The 17,551-nt window shown below is 35.7% G+C and overlaps 2 protein-coding genes across 9 annotated transcripts; one reads left to right on the forward strand and one right to left on the reverse strand.

Annotated features, from left to right (window-relative positions):
- The first annotated feature begins 1,180 nt into the window (after positions 1–1,180).
- LOC109209318 (protein kinase 2B, chloroplastic-like) lies at positions 1,181–6,421 on the forward strand. The gene is made up of 6 exons (XM_019372568.1): positions 1,181–1,473; positions 3,425–3,744; positions 3,844–3,979; positions 4,898–5,034; positions 5,140–5,263; positions 5,388–6,421. The coding sequence occupies exons 1-6, from the start codon at positions 1,413–1,415 to the stop codon at positions 5,792–5,794; spliced, it is 1,185 nt and encodes a 394-aa protein (XP_019228113.1). The 5' UTR covers positions 1,181–1,412; the 3' UTR covers positions 5,795–6,421.
- Positions 6,422–7,707: 1,286 nt separating this feature from the next.
- On the reverse strand, positions 7,708–15,748 carry LOC109209319 (CBL-interacting serine/threonine-protein kinase 3-like). 8 transcript variants are annotated; one of them, XM_019372571.1, is made up of 16 exons: positions 15,667–15,738; positions 15,363–15,392; positions 13,732–13,965; positions 13,418–13,480; positions 12,488–12,559; positions 12,173–12,280; positions 11,978–12,058; positions 11,244–11,297; positions 10,997–11,122; positions 10,820–10,909; positions 10,604–10,726; positions 10,387–10,497; positions 9,468–9,581; positions 9,295–9,351; positions 9,077–9,151; positions 7,708–8,208 (listed from the first exon to the last, which is right to left on the reverse strand). In XM_019372571.1, the coding sequence occupies exons 3-16, from the start codon at positions 13,900–13,902 to the stop codon at positions 8,137–8,139; spliced, it is 1,317 nt and encodes a 438-aa protein (XP_019228116.1). In that variant the 5' UTR covers positions 13,903–13,965; positions 15,363–15,392; positions 15,667–15,738; the 3' UTR covers positions 7,708–8,136. The 8 variants fall into 8 exon arrangements, with proteins under 8 accessions (XP_019228116.1, XP_019228117.1, XP_019228118.1 ...); XM_019372572.1 differs by lacking the exon at positions 15,667–15,738 and adding an exon at positions 15,577–15,595; XM_019372573.1 differs by lacking the exon at positions 15,363–15,392 and having other exon boundaries at positions 15,667–15,748.
- Between the last annotated feature and the right edge of the window lie 1,803 nt (positions 15,749–17,551).

A 17,551-nucleotide genomic window follows, 5' to 3' on the forward strand; every position in this document is an offset into this window, starting at 1 on the left:
TATATATATATATATAAATATTAAGCTATTAGATAGCTGACGTAATAGTAAAAGTAAATTTAAAATAATAAAAATATTAAAAATAGTCTATATCCACAGCTAACATGGCTCCGTACCGATGCCTTTCCCTTTATATAGTATAAGTGACTTCGTAACCTCAATGTATTTTTTTTTTTTACTGTAGCATAGGCCTTCGTTGGGCTTTCGTCCCTTTGCCTATAGACGGCGGCTTGGTTTCGTTATCGCTCATGACTTGATATGCTACTTACTATTACGTGATATATTTATTTGTTCACACTTTTTCAAATAACGTAATTACTATGTTTAGGCAACGAGTTGAAAATCACAACCTTCCATGGCTAAGGATAGTCAAAATTTTGTTATGGCACAGTTCAATACTTTACCCCTACGACTAGGGGTGTTCATAAAAATCCGAAAAATCGAACCAAACCGACCAAAAAAATCGATACTTTTTGGTTTGGTTTGGTTTTGGTTTTGAATTTTAAAAACCGATCAAATTTTGTTTGGTTTTGGTTTTAATCAGAAAAAATTCGAACCAAACCGACTATAGGAGTAGCTATTTCAAATTTATTATTACACCTATAAATATATATATTGTTATACAAAGTTTCAAAAAAAATTATGGTAAATGTTAATAATTTGCACTTTTAATATAGTTCTTTACCTTTACATTCTAGTTTGATTGGTAGTTTTCTTTTGTTTAGTGTAAGAATCCATTTCGTGTTAAAAATAACATATTTTTAATTGAGTCCTTAAATTAATCATCACTATTTGATTCAATTATCATCAATATATCTTGGTAAATAATAGATTTATCAAAGGGCAATTGATTTGATAGTGTTACATTGAAAATGTGATCGCGAGAATATGTGTTTGGTAGTGTATGTCTTATATATTTAAGAGAAACCGACGAATAACCGAAAAAACTGAAAAACAGACATAAACCGAATCGAGAAAAACCGACTTAATTGGTTTGATTTGGTTCTAATATTTAAAAAATCGACTTACTTAATTTGAGTGCTTTTTAGGAAAAAATCGATCCAAAGCGAACCACGAACGCCCCTACCTACGACATAGACATAACTAAGCCCCACATCCTCAAAAAATGGACCCCACATATGACCATATGTTTAACCGTAGCTGTGACAACATTTTCAATGGAGATTTTCCTTACTCTTGACTGAAGACTAAAAGGGCCTCTCTCTCTCTCTCATAGCTTCTTCCTCTTTAACAATAACAAATAACAATGGGTTCATTTTTCTATTCTTGTACTTATTCAACTCCTTTTCTCTTCATATATTCCTCTTCCTTCTCCTTTATCCTTTTTGGGGTTTTCAAAGTTTCTAAAGGAAAAGTTAGTTATAAAGTGAGAATCTTATATTTGTTTTAATATGGGGATTTGCTATGGTAAACCTGTAAAGCTTGCTCATGCATCTTCTAGCTTGTTGTCTGGTATGAATTCATTCCCACATTCTCTTTTCACTTTGTTTTTTTTGCATGTTTCCCTCTTGTTTCAGTTTTGTACAATATTTGAATTGCTTTTGTAGTTTGTTCAAGACCCTTTTTATGTCTAATTCAGGGTTAATTCTTGAGCTGAATTTTATAGTTCTGTAGTGTGTGTATATGTGTGTGTATGTGTGTGTGTCAAGGGGCGGAGCTAGCCCTCCGGTTCGGTCGAACCCAGTAGCTTTTGTACAGACTTTGTATTTGTCTTGTGATATTCATGGAATATGTACAAATTATTCGTTTGGAACCCAGTAACGTAAAAGAACTAAAATCCCGAACCCATAAACTTCAAATTCTTGCTCCGCCTGTTTGTGTTGAGAATAGGTATGCTGTAATGACTAGCTTTCAGAAAGCATTGAAGTAGAGAGATATGGATTGCTTTTGTAATTTGTTCAAGACCCTATTTTTATGTATGGTTCAGGGTTAATTCTCGAGTTAGATTTTGCAATTTCGCCTAATATGTTAGCTATTGAGAATAGGTATGCAGTATGCTGTAATGAATAGCTTTTACGAAGCATTGAGCTAGGAAGATATGGATTGCTTTACATATGGCTAAGGCTTCGCGGGCAGCGTTATTGGTACCTGTATGGCTGTGTTGGTTGAGGTAGTAGGTACCTGGTGAAATAGTTGAGGAGCGTGAAAGTTGGCCCTGACACCACGTCATAAGAGAAAAGGGATTGCTTTTCAAGTCACCTGTATGGCTGTGTACAAAATTTTCTATTTTGAGAAGTCTTTAAGTTTCGCTAGAGTAAATGGATACTTCTCAAGTACCCAAACTGCTGTTTGGTGATTTTGGTGTTACCCTTCTAGGATTCTATCATCTTTTAGAAGTCTGAATTTAGTTGGCTAAGAAGCAAATTATACGGTGTGCTGTTCTCTTATTTGCTTCTTTAACACGTTGTGCTGTTGCTATCCAATTATTTGGATAATCCTCACTATCATTTTTGAAGTTATGCAAATTGGCTCCTAAGAGCTTTGTGTAGACTCTAGAATAATTGTCTACTCTTTCCCCCTTTGCATCTCAAGTTCTATTCCACATTGGAAACAAAAACTAAGCAAAAGAAATAGACATGCGAGATTATTGTTCGTTATATTGTAGTCCAGAAGGTTGCAGAGTTTCAGGTTGGATGGGGCCGCTGTATGTGCTTCCTGCAATTTTGTTCAGACAGTTGTGTGTGTGTATTTGCTCTTGGTCTAGTTCGGTGTTGTTGAAGTAGACTCATGGAGTATATTAAATCATTCTCGTGAATTTACGTATTGCATCCCTTTACAAATACGAGAGTGAGAGCAATTATATTTTACGGCAAAAAAGTTACTTAATTTATTCCTTAACTCTTCAAAGTGATCTTGCAACTCTTCAAACTGATATTGCTGTGAAAGCATGTATGGCATGTATGGCTCGTGCCATGACTTGTTCGTTTTTTGTATTGAATATTACTTAGCTTTTTGTATTGAGTATTACTTTGGCAGTTACCACTACAATGTATTAAAACATACTGTATAATCTGATTAGCAGGTTATCATTTTGTACAAGAAGGTTAGGTCATCCCCTCCTTGTGTAACAGCCCAGTCCACTAGTGATATTCTTCGCTTTGGGCCTAGGCCCGCACGGCTTTAAAATGCGTCATTAGGGTATAAGGCTTGTTTACTTATATACCCAACAACTCTACCGTGTTTTGTCGGTGTGGGATCGCCTAGGGTGTTACATACACCCGCCCTTAAGGGACTCACCAGTGATATTGTCCACTTCGTTAGGCTTGTTTACAGTGCTTTGCACAACATTGACAATAAAAGAGTGACTTGGAACTTTAACCGGAAAAAAAATTACTTAGTTTTTAATATTTGCGAATCGAGTTCTGTTTCCTATCTGCTTACTTCTTCGCAATTGTAATTCCAGATTCTAGAACAGGCCCAGGCAGTGAGAGAAAGGAATACAGTCATCGCCAGACACTTGAGGGCAGTTTAGGAAATGCTCTCAAGTCTTGCAAAATTGATCTATCTGCTGTCAGCCATCTCAAGTCCTTTACCTTCAATGACCTCAAGAATGCAACTAGGAACTTTCGAGCTGATAGTCTTCTTGGTGAGGGAGGATTTGGATATGTCTTCAAAGGATGGCTAGACGAAAATACGTTTACGCCTTGTAAACCAGGGACAGGGATGGTAGTGGCCGTCAAGAAACTTAAGCCAGAAAGCTTTCAGGGGCACAGAGAATGGCTTGTATGTTCATTTATAAGCCTTCAGATTTTTTTTAATGTTTTGTTTGTGGCACTTGTTCTCAGTGATAATAACTTAGTGTCCCTCGCATCAATTCTGCAGGCAGAGGTTAACTACTTAGGGCAGCTTCGCCACGAAAATCTTGTGAGGCTAATTGGATATTGCGTAGAATGTGATAACAGGCTTCTTGTTTATGAGTATATGACCAAAGGAAGCTTGGAAAATCATCTGTTCAGAAGTGAGTCAATCTCTTCATTTGCCGAATTCTTTATAATCATTTTTCTCAATTTTTCCTGTCATTTAGGTAGGATTTTGTACAGGGGCACATATGTACTGTATACGGCACAGTTTCAGCAGAACCCCAGTAACTTTAGATCAAACCTTGTATTTATCCTGGAAAATTCATTTAACATGTACAAATTATAAATTTAGAACCCAGTAACTCCAAAGGGGAGAATCCAAAAGGACCAGAACCAACAAATTTTAAATCCTGGATTCGCCTCTGATTTGTATGCTTTATTATGTAGTAGTGCCGGACATTTTTCTCAAGCATTGATATAACGCTAATACTCCAGAAGTATTATTATCTCTTAGTAAGATAATTGTTCATGCAATTGAAGGATCTTTTCTGTGATCTTCTGAAGAAAGCAGTTCATTGCGTCGAATACTTGTACAACAAAGCCAACTCAATCTAGGCTGGACTCGAAAATCTTTTCCTAAGCTTTTCTTCCCCGCTTGCTTTTGTTCTTATCGATTACTCCCTCCGGTTCACAATAAGTGACCAATTTGCCTTTTTATTTTGGTCCAAAATAAGTGTCCATTTATATAACCAAGAAAAATTCAATTTGTTTTTCCAAAATTACCCTTATGTACGTATCCCTAAAAAGTCTTTACTCCTCACATTAACTATGCTGCAGCATTTAATTAAGGGTAGTTTAGTCACACTAACTATTTTTGTCTAGAATTTAGTATTTCCTTATGGGTGTGCCCAAGGCAAATTGGTCACTTATTGTGGACCGGAAGGAGTATAATTCTATTGTTTCTTGTAGCATGTTTTCATCTACTGCCTCCATTTTTGATACATTTAAAATCAGTGCATAGTATGCGTTTCCGGAAAGTTGCTGAGAAGACTAGTAATGTTTCCTTTTTTGTGCAGAAGGAGTTCAGCTTATGACTTGGGGTAAACGGATGCACGTTGCAGTAGATGTTGCACGAGGACTGGCCTTCTTGCATAGTCTGGATGCTAATGTCATCTATCGGGACCTCAAGGCATCAAACATTCTACTTGATTCGGTACAATCTCTACGTCTGAGATATTGATTAGCATCAGAAAACTGTTGATTTCGATCATACAACCTGCTAAGGTCACAAATGAAATATTTCATTGAACATCTGCAGGATTTTAATGCGAAACTATCAGATTTTGGCCTCGCAAGGGATGGTCCTGATGGAGATAGAACTCATGTTTCAACCAGGGTCATAGGAACTCGGGGTTATGCCGCACCAGAATATGTAGCAACAGGTAAGTTTCAATCAGTTTGTCAACTAATCCATCTCCATTAAACTATTCACCTTGTGATTACTGTGACCCACGGTTGGTATCTTGTATATCTTATCTCAAGGCAACCCTCAATTACTTGTAACAGGTCATTTGACTCCAAAGAACGATGTATATAGTTTCGGTGTTGTTCTGTTGGAGCTGCTATCAGGAAAACGAGCTACAGGCGAGGAGAACCCGGGAGGTGCTGAGGAAACATTGGTAGAATGGGCGATACCTTTCCTAAGCGACAGCAGACGAGTACTGAGAATCATGGATACAAGGTTCGGAGGGCAGTACTCAAAGAAAGGTGCACAAGCTGCAGCAGCACTCGCCTTACGGTGCCTCAATGTAGATCCAAAACTTAGACCAACAATGGATGAGGTATTATTAGCTACACTAGAGCTTTTGCCAACACCAAAAGATATTCCTAGGACTTTACCAACACAGGCAAATAATGCAGCAAATAACAAGATAAGTCATCATCAAAAGAGAGTTGTCACACATTCAAGATAAATGTACCAACACTGTATGGGTCAAAATCTGATCCCATGATAATTAACGAGGCTAATCCCGTTTTAAGTTAATTCATGATTAATTAACGGCACGAACACTCAGGATTGACAACGGTCAACCCGCCTCTAGCTCGGTCGACAAGGCCCTGGCCTACGCGCCAATACAAAAGGCGAGATCTCAACGTGGTTACGGCCACTTATCGCCAGCTCACGAAGCTCACAGCTATAAATACCAAGAGAGGAAACCCCAGAAAGGGGGCTGCTTCTCGACCACTAGTGAGAGGAGAGAGAAACGAGAAAAGATACCCCTCTTATGAGAAGAGAAAACACCATTGTAAGGCTCTGAACCTCTCCATGGAGAGGCAGACCAAACAAATATTATCAATAAAGGTTTCTAATGCTTCTCCCCTTAATCGTGAGTTCTTATTTTCATGTCTTTCAATTGGTCCAACGGATTATTACGATTTGCTATGATTATCCCGGGATTTATTTATGTTGTTTTGTACTCGTAAGATGTGTAACATTTTTTGAGCGAACAAACACATTCTACATATATTTTAAGATAGGTGGTCTTTTTCTTCTTTATTTGTTTGTTGTTTCCCTTGTTTGATGAGGAAGAAAAATATCAGTATAGTGCTTGAGTGTAATATGTAAAATGTATATATATTTAAAATGTATATCTGTAGTACTCTTTGTTTCAGAACTTATGTTTTATTTTTTTCTGTCTCAAAGAGAACGACTTCTTCCTCAAAAAGGGAAAGCATGGTAAAATTTTCCGCATCTGGTATTTATACTAAACTATACTAATTTACCATAGTTAAACCATTCAGTGATAGTACTGTATGTGAGTACAAGAAGGGAGGAGGAGGGTGTCTTGGCGTAACTGGTAAAGTTGCTGCCATGTGACCAGGTCACGTGTTCGAACCGTGGTAACAACCTCTTGCAGAAATACAGGATAAGGCTGGTATGATAGACCCTTGTGGTCCGGTCCTTCCTCGGACCCTGCGCATAGCGGGAGCTTAGTGCACCGGGTCGCCCTTTTAGTGTATGTGAGTACATGTGTCATGTATTAATTGGGTTAGTGTAAACACCGGGTGCAAGTAAATTTTTACTGAAAAAGCATACTGTGTAATAATGATGATGATTTTGCAGAATATTTTGTGGTAGCTAATGATACTAGGCATGCTCTTTCAACAAAGAGAATTGACAGAGGAGGTGGTATATATAAAGGAAATAAGTAGAGTGGGGCAAGTGACATTTGAATTGGGACATTTACTAGTTCCTTCGTTTGATTGGTCTTGTCCAATTTTGACAATGATTTATCCTTATAGTTTTCAAAGACAACTTGTTTTGAAAGCTGTTTTGGCTTCATAAAGTTTTGAAAAAACAAAAAGTGGGTCCTTCATGGTTTATATTAATACATAAATACAATTTATGTATAGAACTTCCATTCTGTTTATGATGTATTTTTGCGATTCCATATAAGTTTCTAAGTGAATGGGAGCTTGGAGCAACGGTAAAGTTGTCTCTGTGTGACTTATAGGCCAAGAGTTCGAGCCGTGGAAACGGTAAAGTTGTCTCTGTGTGACCTATAGGCCAAGAGTTCGAGCCGTGGAAGCAGCCACTAATCCTTACATTATGGTAGGCAGGGTGGTCAGACAGGGGATAATGAAAAGCTATTCTTCATAGGTACATTTCTTTTTTTGAGGGAGCTGATAATCAAGAATTCTTGACGGGTATGGAGCTAGAACAACCTATTCTTCCTGAATATTCCGATTTAATTTAAGGCTAAAGAATTTCCTGCCGCTTCCATACAATATTCATCTCTACCTGTGATAAATAAAGCATCCATTTTTAAAAAATTGTGAAAGGTGTCTACTAATTATACAAACTGCACATTTGACAAGGAAAATGAAAATTATAATTCTCCTTAGTGGATTCCTTCTTTATTTTATTTTTTTTATGTTTTTTTTTTAGAGGGAGCTGAAAAGCTTAATACAATTGTCAGAAGAGTATACCAGTTATACAAACAGCAAGTGATTAGGAACAAACTCCTACTCATGATAATAAATAGAAATTCCTCACATGGTCACTTTCTCATGGGAGAAAAAAGTCCCACTACAAAGAACAGACCACAACCAAAAAAAGAACAAAAAGGGGAAGGAAAGAAAGAAAGAAAGAAGTTGTAAAAGTTTTTACATATGTGGTAGAACCAGCAAAAGCTAATGCTATTGCTCTTCATGGTAGTAATATGTTCACCCTCAGCGATACGCACTTGATAATACCCCGACCGCAAATCAAACTTCGTGAAGTATCGTGCTCCACTCAATTGATCGAAAAATACTACCTATTTTGCATGTCCTCTTCAGTTTTCCACACTACATCCTCTAGACTAGTTGAAAGACTCTTGTAAAACTGCATGAAGTGTACAACAAAATGATCAAACAATGAATAATTGATGGAAAAATAGATATCGTTCGAGATTGATTAGTAACTAAGAGGTCAGGAACAAGAGGATAATGCAAAGACTAATAGGATCTAAAAATCAACGAGGTATTAACGACGCAAAACACAGTGTTATGGTCCATTGCAAGATATGGGACTTGACTTGAGTCCCACATCGGTATTGCAATGTGTTGATGTAGGATTTATATAGCCTTGGGCTCTCCCACCTCAATAGCTAACTTTTGGGGTGTGGTTCTCCCTGGGTTGTATCAATGGTATTAGAGCCACCGCCCTCCATGCTCACCATGCCATGGATGGTGACGCCGGTATTGCAGTGTTTGTTCGGGGCTAAAAAGGTCTAGCTCACAGCTGCAGTGTTCGTCCGGGGCTAGAAAGGTCTAGCTCACAGCCGTCGAGGACGACGGATCTGGAGCGTGGTGGTTTGTTATGTTCCACTACAAGGTATGAGACTTGAGTCCCACATAGGTATTGCAATGTGCTGATGTAGAGTTTATATAGCCTTGGGCTCTCCCACCTCAATAGCTAGCTTTTGGGGTGTGGTTCTCCCTGGGGTGTATCACACGACAAAAACCTATGCGTTTTGGAAATAAGTACATAGATTGCTACTACACAAGCATGACCATTTATTAGCTAAACATCCATTACTTCTTTCATGTATCTATTAGCTAAACAGTTAACTTGAGGTTTATGTTCCTGCTAGAGCAATCAGCTTGTGATTATACAATGGTTTCACCTATCGAAGCCTACTAATAGTGGTATACACAGTTCAGCATTGTCATTTAGATAACTTTTTTTGGCAATTAGCAAAATATGGTACCTTGTGGAATTCCAAAGTATCTCCTTTTGCTTTTCGCACTTCAACCATATGAAGAGAAGGGGCGACTTGAAATACCTAAATTGCAGGCCAAACAATGTTCAGGATACAACGGCAAAAGATGCACATTTCGGAATAATGATGGCAATCTCGATAATACAAAAAGAAAAAGTAACAATAAATAAGATAAAACAAATGACCAATTAATAAATTGAACATACCTCAGTGGCAACATTAAGGTTCCCTTTTCTTCCAGCTTTAACATTTTCCAGCCTCATCTGAGGTAAAAGAGTAGAATCAGGCCAAGTGCACAGAATCAATATTAGATAAAATTAATTTAACTAATTAGGGATCTAGATGCCGAGTGAAATGCATGTTTGAAATTCATCACCACCTTGTAATTCTTTTTGTGAACATCAAAACCAAGGGGCTTTACAGCTTCTTCAATCTTACTGATTATTTCATTGGCCGGGCATTTAGATGTGAACCTTGTTTCTCTCTTAAATTCCTGCGAACAATGGAATGAAAACATCTGTCAATGGAGGAAGAATATTGTAATATACACATCATCAATGTTTCCGACAAAATGGAGGACCTACTTAGTAGTCGTCAATGTTTAAAAACTTAATGTTTTTAACTTCCGTATTTTCATCCTCGCTCACATGAATAACTTAAATGCAAATCAAACTGGGAATTCTGAATAATAATTCGTCACGAGAGGACTGTTGTTACATTGAGATTCCAGAAGCCTTATGCGGCATAAGATGTTGAAATTCAACACACAGGAGAAAGAGATAGAAGTTAGTATGTATATGCATGCAATATTACTGCAACGTTTTGAGACGTCCAGCGCTTACTTAACAACTAAATATGATGAATCGATCAGGTTAGCACAACTCAGGGCCTTCAGGTTCATGTCTGCAAAAAGTCATCTATCCTACTGTGTAATATGCAAAGAAGCTGTTTTTACAACACATAACAGTTTCTTGACTTCTCTCTCCCATTTTGATGTTTTGGTGTTAGAATTGGCTGTGGAGGGCTTCGCAACTTGATAATAACTGGAGAACATTTATAAACAAAAAATAATCCAAGGTATTATCATCAGTAAAAAGTGACTTTTCATTAACCATATTCTTATACCAAGTTACCAAAATTATCTGAAATTCACATTAATTTCATTAAAGCATGTCCCTACTGAGTCAGAATAATCATACATGATGTAACTCCAGGTACAAGCACCATGCTAATCAAGCAGAAGTTCCAAAATATGCAAGAGAAATAACAGAGAAAGACGGAAGTTCATAGGCAATAACCTGTTCATCGAAGAGATTCCCAAGGTTGAGTCCTCTTGACATTGAGATCAACTCGAATGCGTTCATAGGAGTTGGCTGCTCTTCCTTTTTCTCTGTTACATGATATTCCTGCTTTGTGCCCAAAAAAAAAAGAACCAAGTGAGGATAACTTCATACATCAATCAATTCTTTCCTCTGAAGTCAATGCAAAATTTGTTCCATATTCCGCTATGCTCACTTCAGAATCCTTGAATACAGCTTCAACATCATCCAGGTTGGCATCTTTTTTCTCATCAAAAACAGGAGGTTTATAATCTTTCTTGAACCACTCATCCTCCAAAATTTCTGGGATGGTAATACGCTACATAGGAAACACATGTAATAAATAAGAGAAATAGAAGATGTTACATATCCGGTTGCAAGCTCTAAATCCAGAAGTATTCAGTATGCTTACTGTCATAGGATTTGGATCCAAGATGCGAGTAATTAACTTCATAGCGCCAAAAGACATCCAAGGTGGGCAAGAAAATTCAGCAGCGGAGATCTGCATAAACCGTGATAGACATTATGAAACTAATAACAAAAACAAAAGTAGATTTGACTCTATAATGAATTCGTAAGAAATGCTCACTTTTTTATACAGGTTCATAAGATTAGAGTCATCAAAAGGCAAGTAACCTGCAAGCAATACAAAGAGTATGACTCCACACGACCAAAGATCCGCTGTTGTGCCATCGTATCCATGATCATTGAGTACCTAAGAAAGGAATCTCATTTTTTAGACGAAGAAAAAACAAGAAAAAAGGTGCACATGAAGAGGACTTCTTTTTTTTTTTTTTTGGTGTAAGAGAGAGTTGTGGAGACCAATTTCATCACACCTCAGGAGCAACGTAGTTAGGGGTTCCACACGAGGTATGTAGTAAGCCATCATCCTGAAAATTTGAGTTAAAAATAAGAACTACATTTGATTCCAAACGGAAGATTAACTATCACCAAAATGAAAGATATATATTGCATTACTACTGTTGCTTGAAGCTGTATTTCAAATTCGAACTAATCACAAGATGATACATGTAGAGAAAGTAATGACTAGCATGATTTCGGAGTTCTCCAGCTAAAAAGGAAAAAAAATCCATTCCGTCAATGACAAATTAACTGCCAAGGCCCATCCATTTTTGCTTCAAAAAAGTGAACCGAAAATGATGTTTAGACTAGTTAACATCATAGGAAGAAGCAGAAATAGATTTCAGTATCGTGCTGGCTTGTTTCTATAGTGACAACAACTCCATTTGTGATTTTAAAATTCCTACCACTTGATTCTCGATTGGGCTTTCCATGGAGATTTCTGGTCCCTTTTTTTTTTTTTTGGGGGGGGGGGGGGGAAGGGGGTTGTGAATCATCACTACCAAATTTCTCAAAGGCAAAATGTACAAAAAGCAATCAGTAAAGGACGTTAAGACTTCAGACATTGTTACACAATCTCCCAGCAGCTTTTCTCAACTGAAGATTCACTGAATTATTTCTGACAACCACAAATTAACAACTTAAACGACTCATATCAAAAGTTGGGGACATATGTTAAGGGTGAGAAAACATATGATCAGATATTTACCCTGACTTGCTGGGACAGAGCACTCAATCCAAAATCAGAAACTTTGAGGTTTCCAGAGGCATCCAACAGTAAATTTTCAGGCTGCATCATTAAAGAATGTCAAAATAAAGGTAGCAAAAACAAAGCCAGAAGCTTTAAGGAAAAAACAGAACAGAAATTAACAGCTAAAAATGCTGCAAAAGTAACACTTCCCACCTTTAGATCTCTATGGTAGACTCCCCTGCTATGACAATAATCAACAACATTAATGAGCTGCTGAAAATATTTCCTTGCTTCTTTTTCATGCATCCGTCCATGATTTACCTGTACGCCAATAAAACAGATAATATCTTTAATCACATGCTAAGTGTCAGATAAGTGCGGAGAATAGGTTTGAATAGCTTCGGTAGGATACATGGAAACTAAGTTCGCAATCAACGAGAAACAAGTTTTGTGCTCTTTGGTCAAATTCTTTATCTCCTAAGGTAGGGGGGAGCGAATGAATTAGAAGAAAAGAAGAATCGCCCTTACAATTTTATCAAAGAGCTCTCCACCTGTAATGAATTCCAGAACAATGAATATCTTCGTCTTGCTACCCATCACCTGCAGGCAGATGAAAAGGATATGGATTCAAAGTTTAACATATGAAACCCCGGCCGTCATCATAAGCCACAACGACATCTTCTCTTTAGTAGGTTATTGCTGATTTTGATAACAGAAGTAGGTTATCGTCAACGGATTTGTTATAGCAGGCAGCATTTGGTATACAACATCCCAAAAGGTCTTTTAACAAAATTTTGAACATTTAACAGGAGAGAAAAATACATGTCTGTTCCCAAATGGGAAATTAACAATTCCAGCTCCCTTTTTGGTAATTTTGACTTAAAACTTTTCTAGTTCTCTCATTTTTCAAGATTTTGATGGTGCATCTCAAAAAGAGTATAACTCTTGAAAATTTGGAAAGTACCATATGAGTAGATCAAGAAGATTAACTAACTACTCCAGTATATTAGCCAATTCCACCGCAGTATATGGATACCAGCAAATTATCTGCATGCCAATATAGGTTGTGTTAAAGGCCAGAATCTGCCCTAATACATGTCAGTAATACTGAAAATACATGCTGTACAATGGACCTTGTCTTGTCCAAAAGTGAGTCATAAATTCTCAACAGTTGCTAAATATGTTTTGATAGGCCAGTTGGTTAAAATATCCCTCCGGTATCCTGAGTTAAAGAATTCTGACAGATCGTTGATGCGAAGATCTAAAGTGAAGTTCTCAACATATGATGGATAACCAAATGCAAAGTAATGGGTTGCTTAATAATTAACCTAAAGGTTGGAGGTACCGAAAACAGTGGTGTAAGATCCAATTACACATCCATTATGATCAGAGAGACCACATACATAGGCTCGCACAAACACACATAAGCACATGTGCATTGACATAGAGAGGACCAACCTCGTATAACCTAACAACATGTGGATGTCTGATTAACTTCATTGTAGCTATCTCCCGCTTTATCTGTCAATTTATGAACAAGAATAATAAATAGTTAACATTGCCAAAACGAAACAATCATTCAAAAAACTTAAAACTGTAAAAGGAAGGATAACAAATGGATAACAACTCAATCGCCACGTCAGATGTCGAAGAAACATTATTCACATAGCTTTTGTGTAATATATGTTATGATTTGTAAGTGGATAACATCAGACAATAGAAAGATACGAAAGTTCAAGAAAGCATAACGTATGAATATATTGAAGACTGACCTGCTCAGCCATTTTGTGTTTAAGGACCTTATCCTTATCAAGAATCTTGATTGCTACAGCTTCTCCTGTCTCTGAATTCCTTGCGAACTTAACTTTAGCAAATGTTCCCTCACCAATTGTCCTTCCCATTTCATATTTACCAACTCTACGCTTGATTTTTGCCTGATTCATTACTAAGATACAGGGACGATCCTCTAAAAAGTGCAGTCGCAATCCTCCTTAGAGAACTTTTTACTGCACAATGATTAAAACTTTGGTAAGACATCTGATTTCCTAACATATATTACCCTCAAGTAATAGCAAACCATTGGAGTAAAGCAAATCAGACTAGTCATCACATTCATTCCGTATACTCGAAGAGTTCCCAGACCAATTTCTAAAAATTAAAATAAAACAGATATTCTAACACAACTTGACTAACTGCAGATAAAAGCACACAACTAATGCTTTATAATCACAAAAATTTGTTTATTTACTTCTCTTATTTGTTTAACGAGAAGGAGCAAGAATCAAGGCGCAAAACCATTTAATTAAAATAAGTCCATTATAATAGTATTACACTTCAAGGAAATGAATAAAGAAAAAGTGAGACTTCAATTAAAAACAAAGACTTATTGATTGAATCAATAACCAAAATGACATTGGTCTCTCCCTCTCTCTATTTGTGTGTGTGTGTGTGTGTGTGTGTGTGTGTGTGAGAGAGAGAGAGAGAAAGAGAGAGAGAGAGAGAGAGAGAGAGAGAGAGAGAGAGAGAGAGAGAGAGAGAGAGAGATGCCACTACCTAAAACTTTTTGTGGCAAAATCAACAAAAGATCACAGCAAAATACAGCTATAAATGAAACTATAGCCTCACCAAAACAAACCAAAAAGATCTCCACAAGATTGTGATATTACAAGCTTAAGTTCTATGACTTCACAACAGATTCCACAAAACAAATGCAAAGAAAAAACCCCAATTTTCTTGAAATAGAAACAACAACAACAACATACTCACTATAATCTCACAAGTGGGGTCTGGGGAGAGGCTAGTGTGTACACAGACCTTAACCCTACCTGGAGAGGTAGAGAACTGTTACCGGCAGACCCTCGGCTCAAGATAAGGAGGAAAGGAGGAAACTCAAAAAATAAACTTCAAATCCAATCAACCAACAAAACCCAAAATCAACAAGCTTCACAATTTGCATAAAAATACAAACTTTCTTGATAAAAATAAGGAGAAGCTCAAAAAAGGAGCCAAATTTGATGTCCAATTAAACAAATAGCAATAACAAAATAACCCCTTTATTTCAAAAGCTAAGTACACAAAAATTGCAGAAAAAAGGCAAGTTTTTTTTTCAAGGGAACTTCAAAAAAAAGGAAAAGATCTCAATCTAATAAGATTCAGAATCCCAAAATTCACAATTTCAAGAAACCCCAAAAGGCAAAATTCCTAATTATAGCTAATTCCCCACATGAACAAAACTCATAAACATATCAAAACAATACAAATATTCCAATATTCCCAACAAATTCCAAAGCCAAAAAAAACTTAATATAAATGTAGCTATTTTGCATGCAAGCTGTTCCAGACACCACAATTATTTAAAAAAATATTAAAAGCAAAAAAAGCAAGAAGGAGAAAAAATACATACTTTGAGCTGAACTTTAAATTTGGTCTTGGCCTAAAAAGATAAAGATAAAAAATTTATGAAGATGAATATGAAGAAGGAACAAGAAGATATTAAAGACGGCTTTTGTTGTTTTATTGGGCCAAAAAAAGATTACAGCGGCTTATAATTCTGAATGAATTTGGACAAAAACATATGGTCAGTGGAAAAATCCCAGCAACCAAATCTTGAAATTCACCTTTGTAAAATGCCACTGCAAATATTTGTCCCAACAAAAAGATGTAAAAAATGATTCTTTTATATATTTAAAAAAAAAAAAGTTGTTTACCTCTCTTCCAATGAATCTCAAGTGGTTTTTGTATCACCACCACACAACTATAGGAAAATTGTTGTAGTTATTGGAATAATATACAAATCTCAATGTAGCTGTGGTATTTGTTCCGATATTTTTTGATACTATAGTGAAGTGTTGTTATAATTATAATATTATAATATAACATAAAATATCGGTTCTGAATTTATTTTTACTTTTATAGTAAATGAATTTATACAGAAATATTATTATAAAGAGGTTTGCCTGTATATTTTATGAGTGGAGTGATATTTTTACAAAGACACACAAATTCATCTATTAAATGAATATAAAAAAATAAGACATTAATTGAACTTTAGTCTTTATATCTCTATGTACGGAAAAATTTTATTGATTTATGATGACTTATTGTTTGGTTGTTATGGTAGGTGTGCTCGCGTATGTCGGTAAGGGTAAAATATGCGTATACACTATCCTACACTAAATTTGTTATTATTGATGTTAGTAGGTATAATCGTGTGAATTGGATTTGCAATTATTTTTTTTATTTAAAAGAAAAAATTATGACAGTGATATATAAGTTAGTTTCACACACATTTTTCTTTGCTATAGTGTACTTGTTATATTATTAGTTGTCTCTATAATATAAACGTGATTCTTTCGTGATTTTCATCTATCTCATTGACTATTAGGTCACGCCTTATGTGCATTGAGTTTTTTTGTCATTTAATTTTCTTCTTTTTATGTGATATTAAAAAGAATAAAAAGATAGTAATAAAGAAAATTGACCTTATCAATGTTACAATATATAATATGCTTCATGTAGATTATAAGAACTTTACATGCATTTGTATAAAGACCAACCATATATTTTTTTTTACCAAATATTCTGTTATTTCTAGTCAAACTATTTAACTAATTAATGTGTTTCAGTAAGCATATGAAAGCACATGGTATCTTTGGTATAGTATATTCTTAAATTTAATAATAAACTATTACCTTGAGAGTTCTTGTACGTATATTCAGCAAGTGGACATTATTTTTTTAGGAGTAATTAATTTCAGCAAGAAAAGGAAAAGAAAAATTGTCTCCATCTTATAGCATATTATGTATATTTTATTTGTAACGTAAAGCTAGATCTCATATGAATAATAAATATTACACTTATTAATTTCAGCAAGTGGACATTCGGTTCAAAACTCTATAAAAGATTGCACAACAAACTTAAATTAGAGAGACACCCAATTAAGTAATAAATATGAAAAAGGTTCACACTTATGCTATGAAAAATATTTATAATTTATCTACGCACGATATCTATATCAAATCAATTAAATATATATGTTTATGCTACATATAAAACTTTTACAATTTTAAACATAATTAAGTAATAAATATGTCACTTTAATTTCGTGACTCCTAAAATAAATTTATTAAATATAATATGCCATGCAAATATGTGTATTTCACTTGACTCGTGGCATGTCGTACTTTTTTCTTCCAAAAAATAGCACGGGCTAGCCAATTTTCGGATTGGTCGTTCAAAAATAGCCAGCATTTGCAAAGTCATTGAAAGATAGCCACTATTTTGCTGCAACACGGAAAGTTCCAATATAATATACTGGAGATCGGTGAACCTGTGTATGAACTTCTAGCATATTATGCTGGAACTAAAAACACGCGAAAAGTTCTAGTATATTATGCTGGACCGGTATATTATACTGGAGTATTTTTTCGGATTTTGAATAGTGTTTTCGTTCAAATTTATCTTTACATGAAAAGTGGCTATATTTCGATTACTTTTGAAACGGTGACTATTTTTAAATGACCACTTGTAAATCTGGCTATTTTTTAATTTCTCACATGTTATCCGCATTAGGGCCCCATAATAATTCGAATT

The sequence above is a fragment of the Nicotiana attenuata genome, unplaced genomic scaffold (assembly GCF_001879085.1).
Source record: "Nicotiana attenuata strain UT unplaced genomic scaffold, NIATTr2, whole genome shotgun sequence".
NCBI lineage: Eukaryota > Viridiplantae > Streptophyta > Magnoliopsida > Solanales > Solanaceae > Nicotiana > Nicotiana attenuata.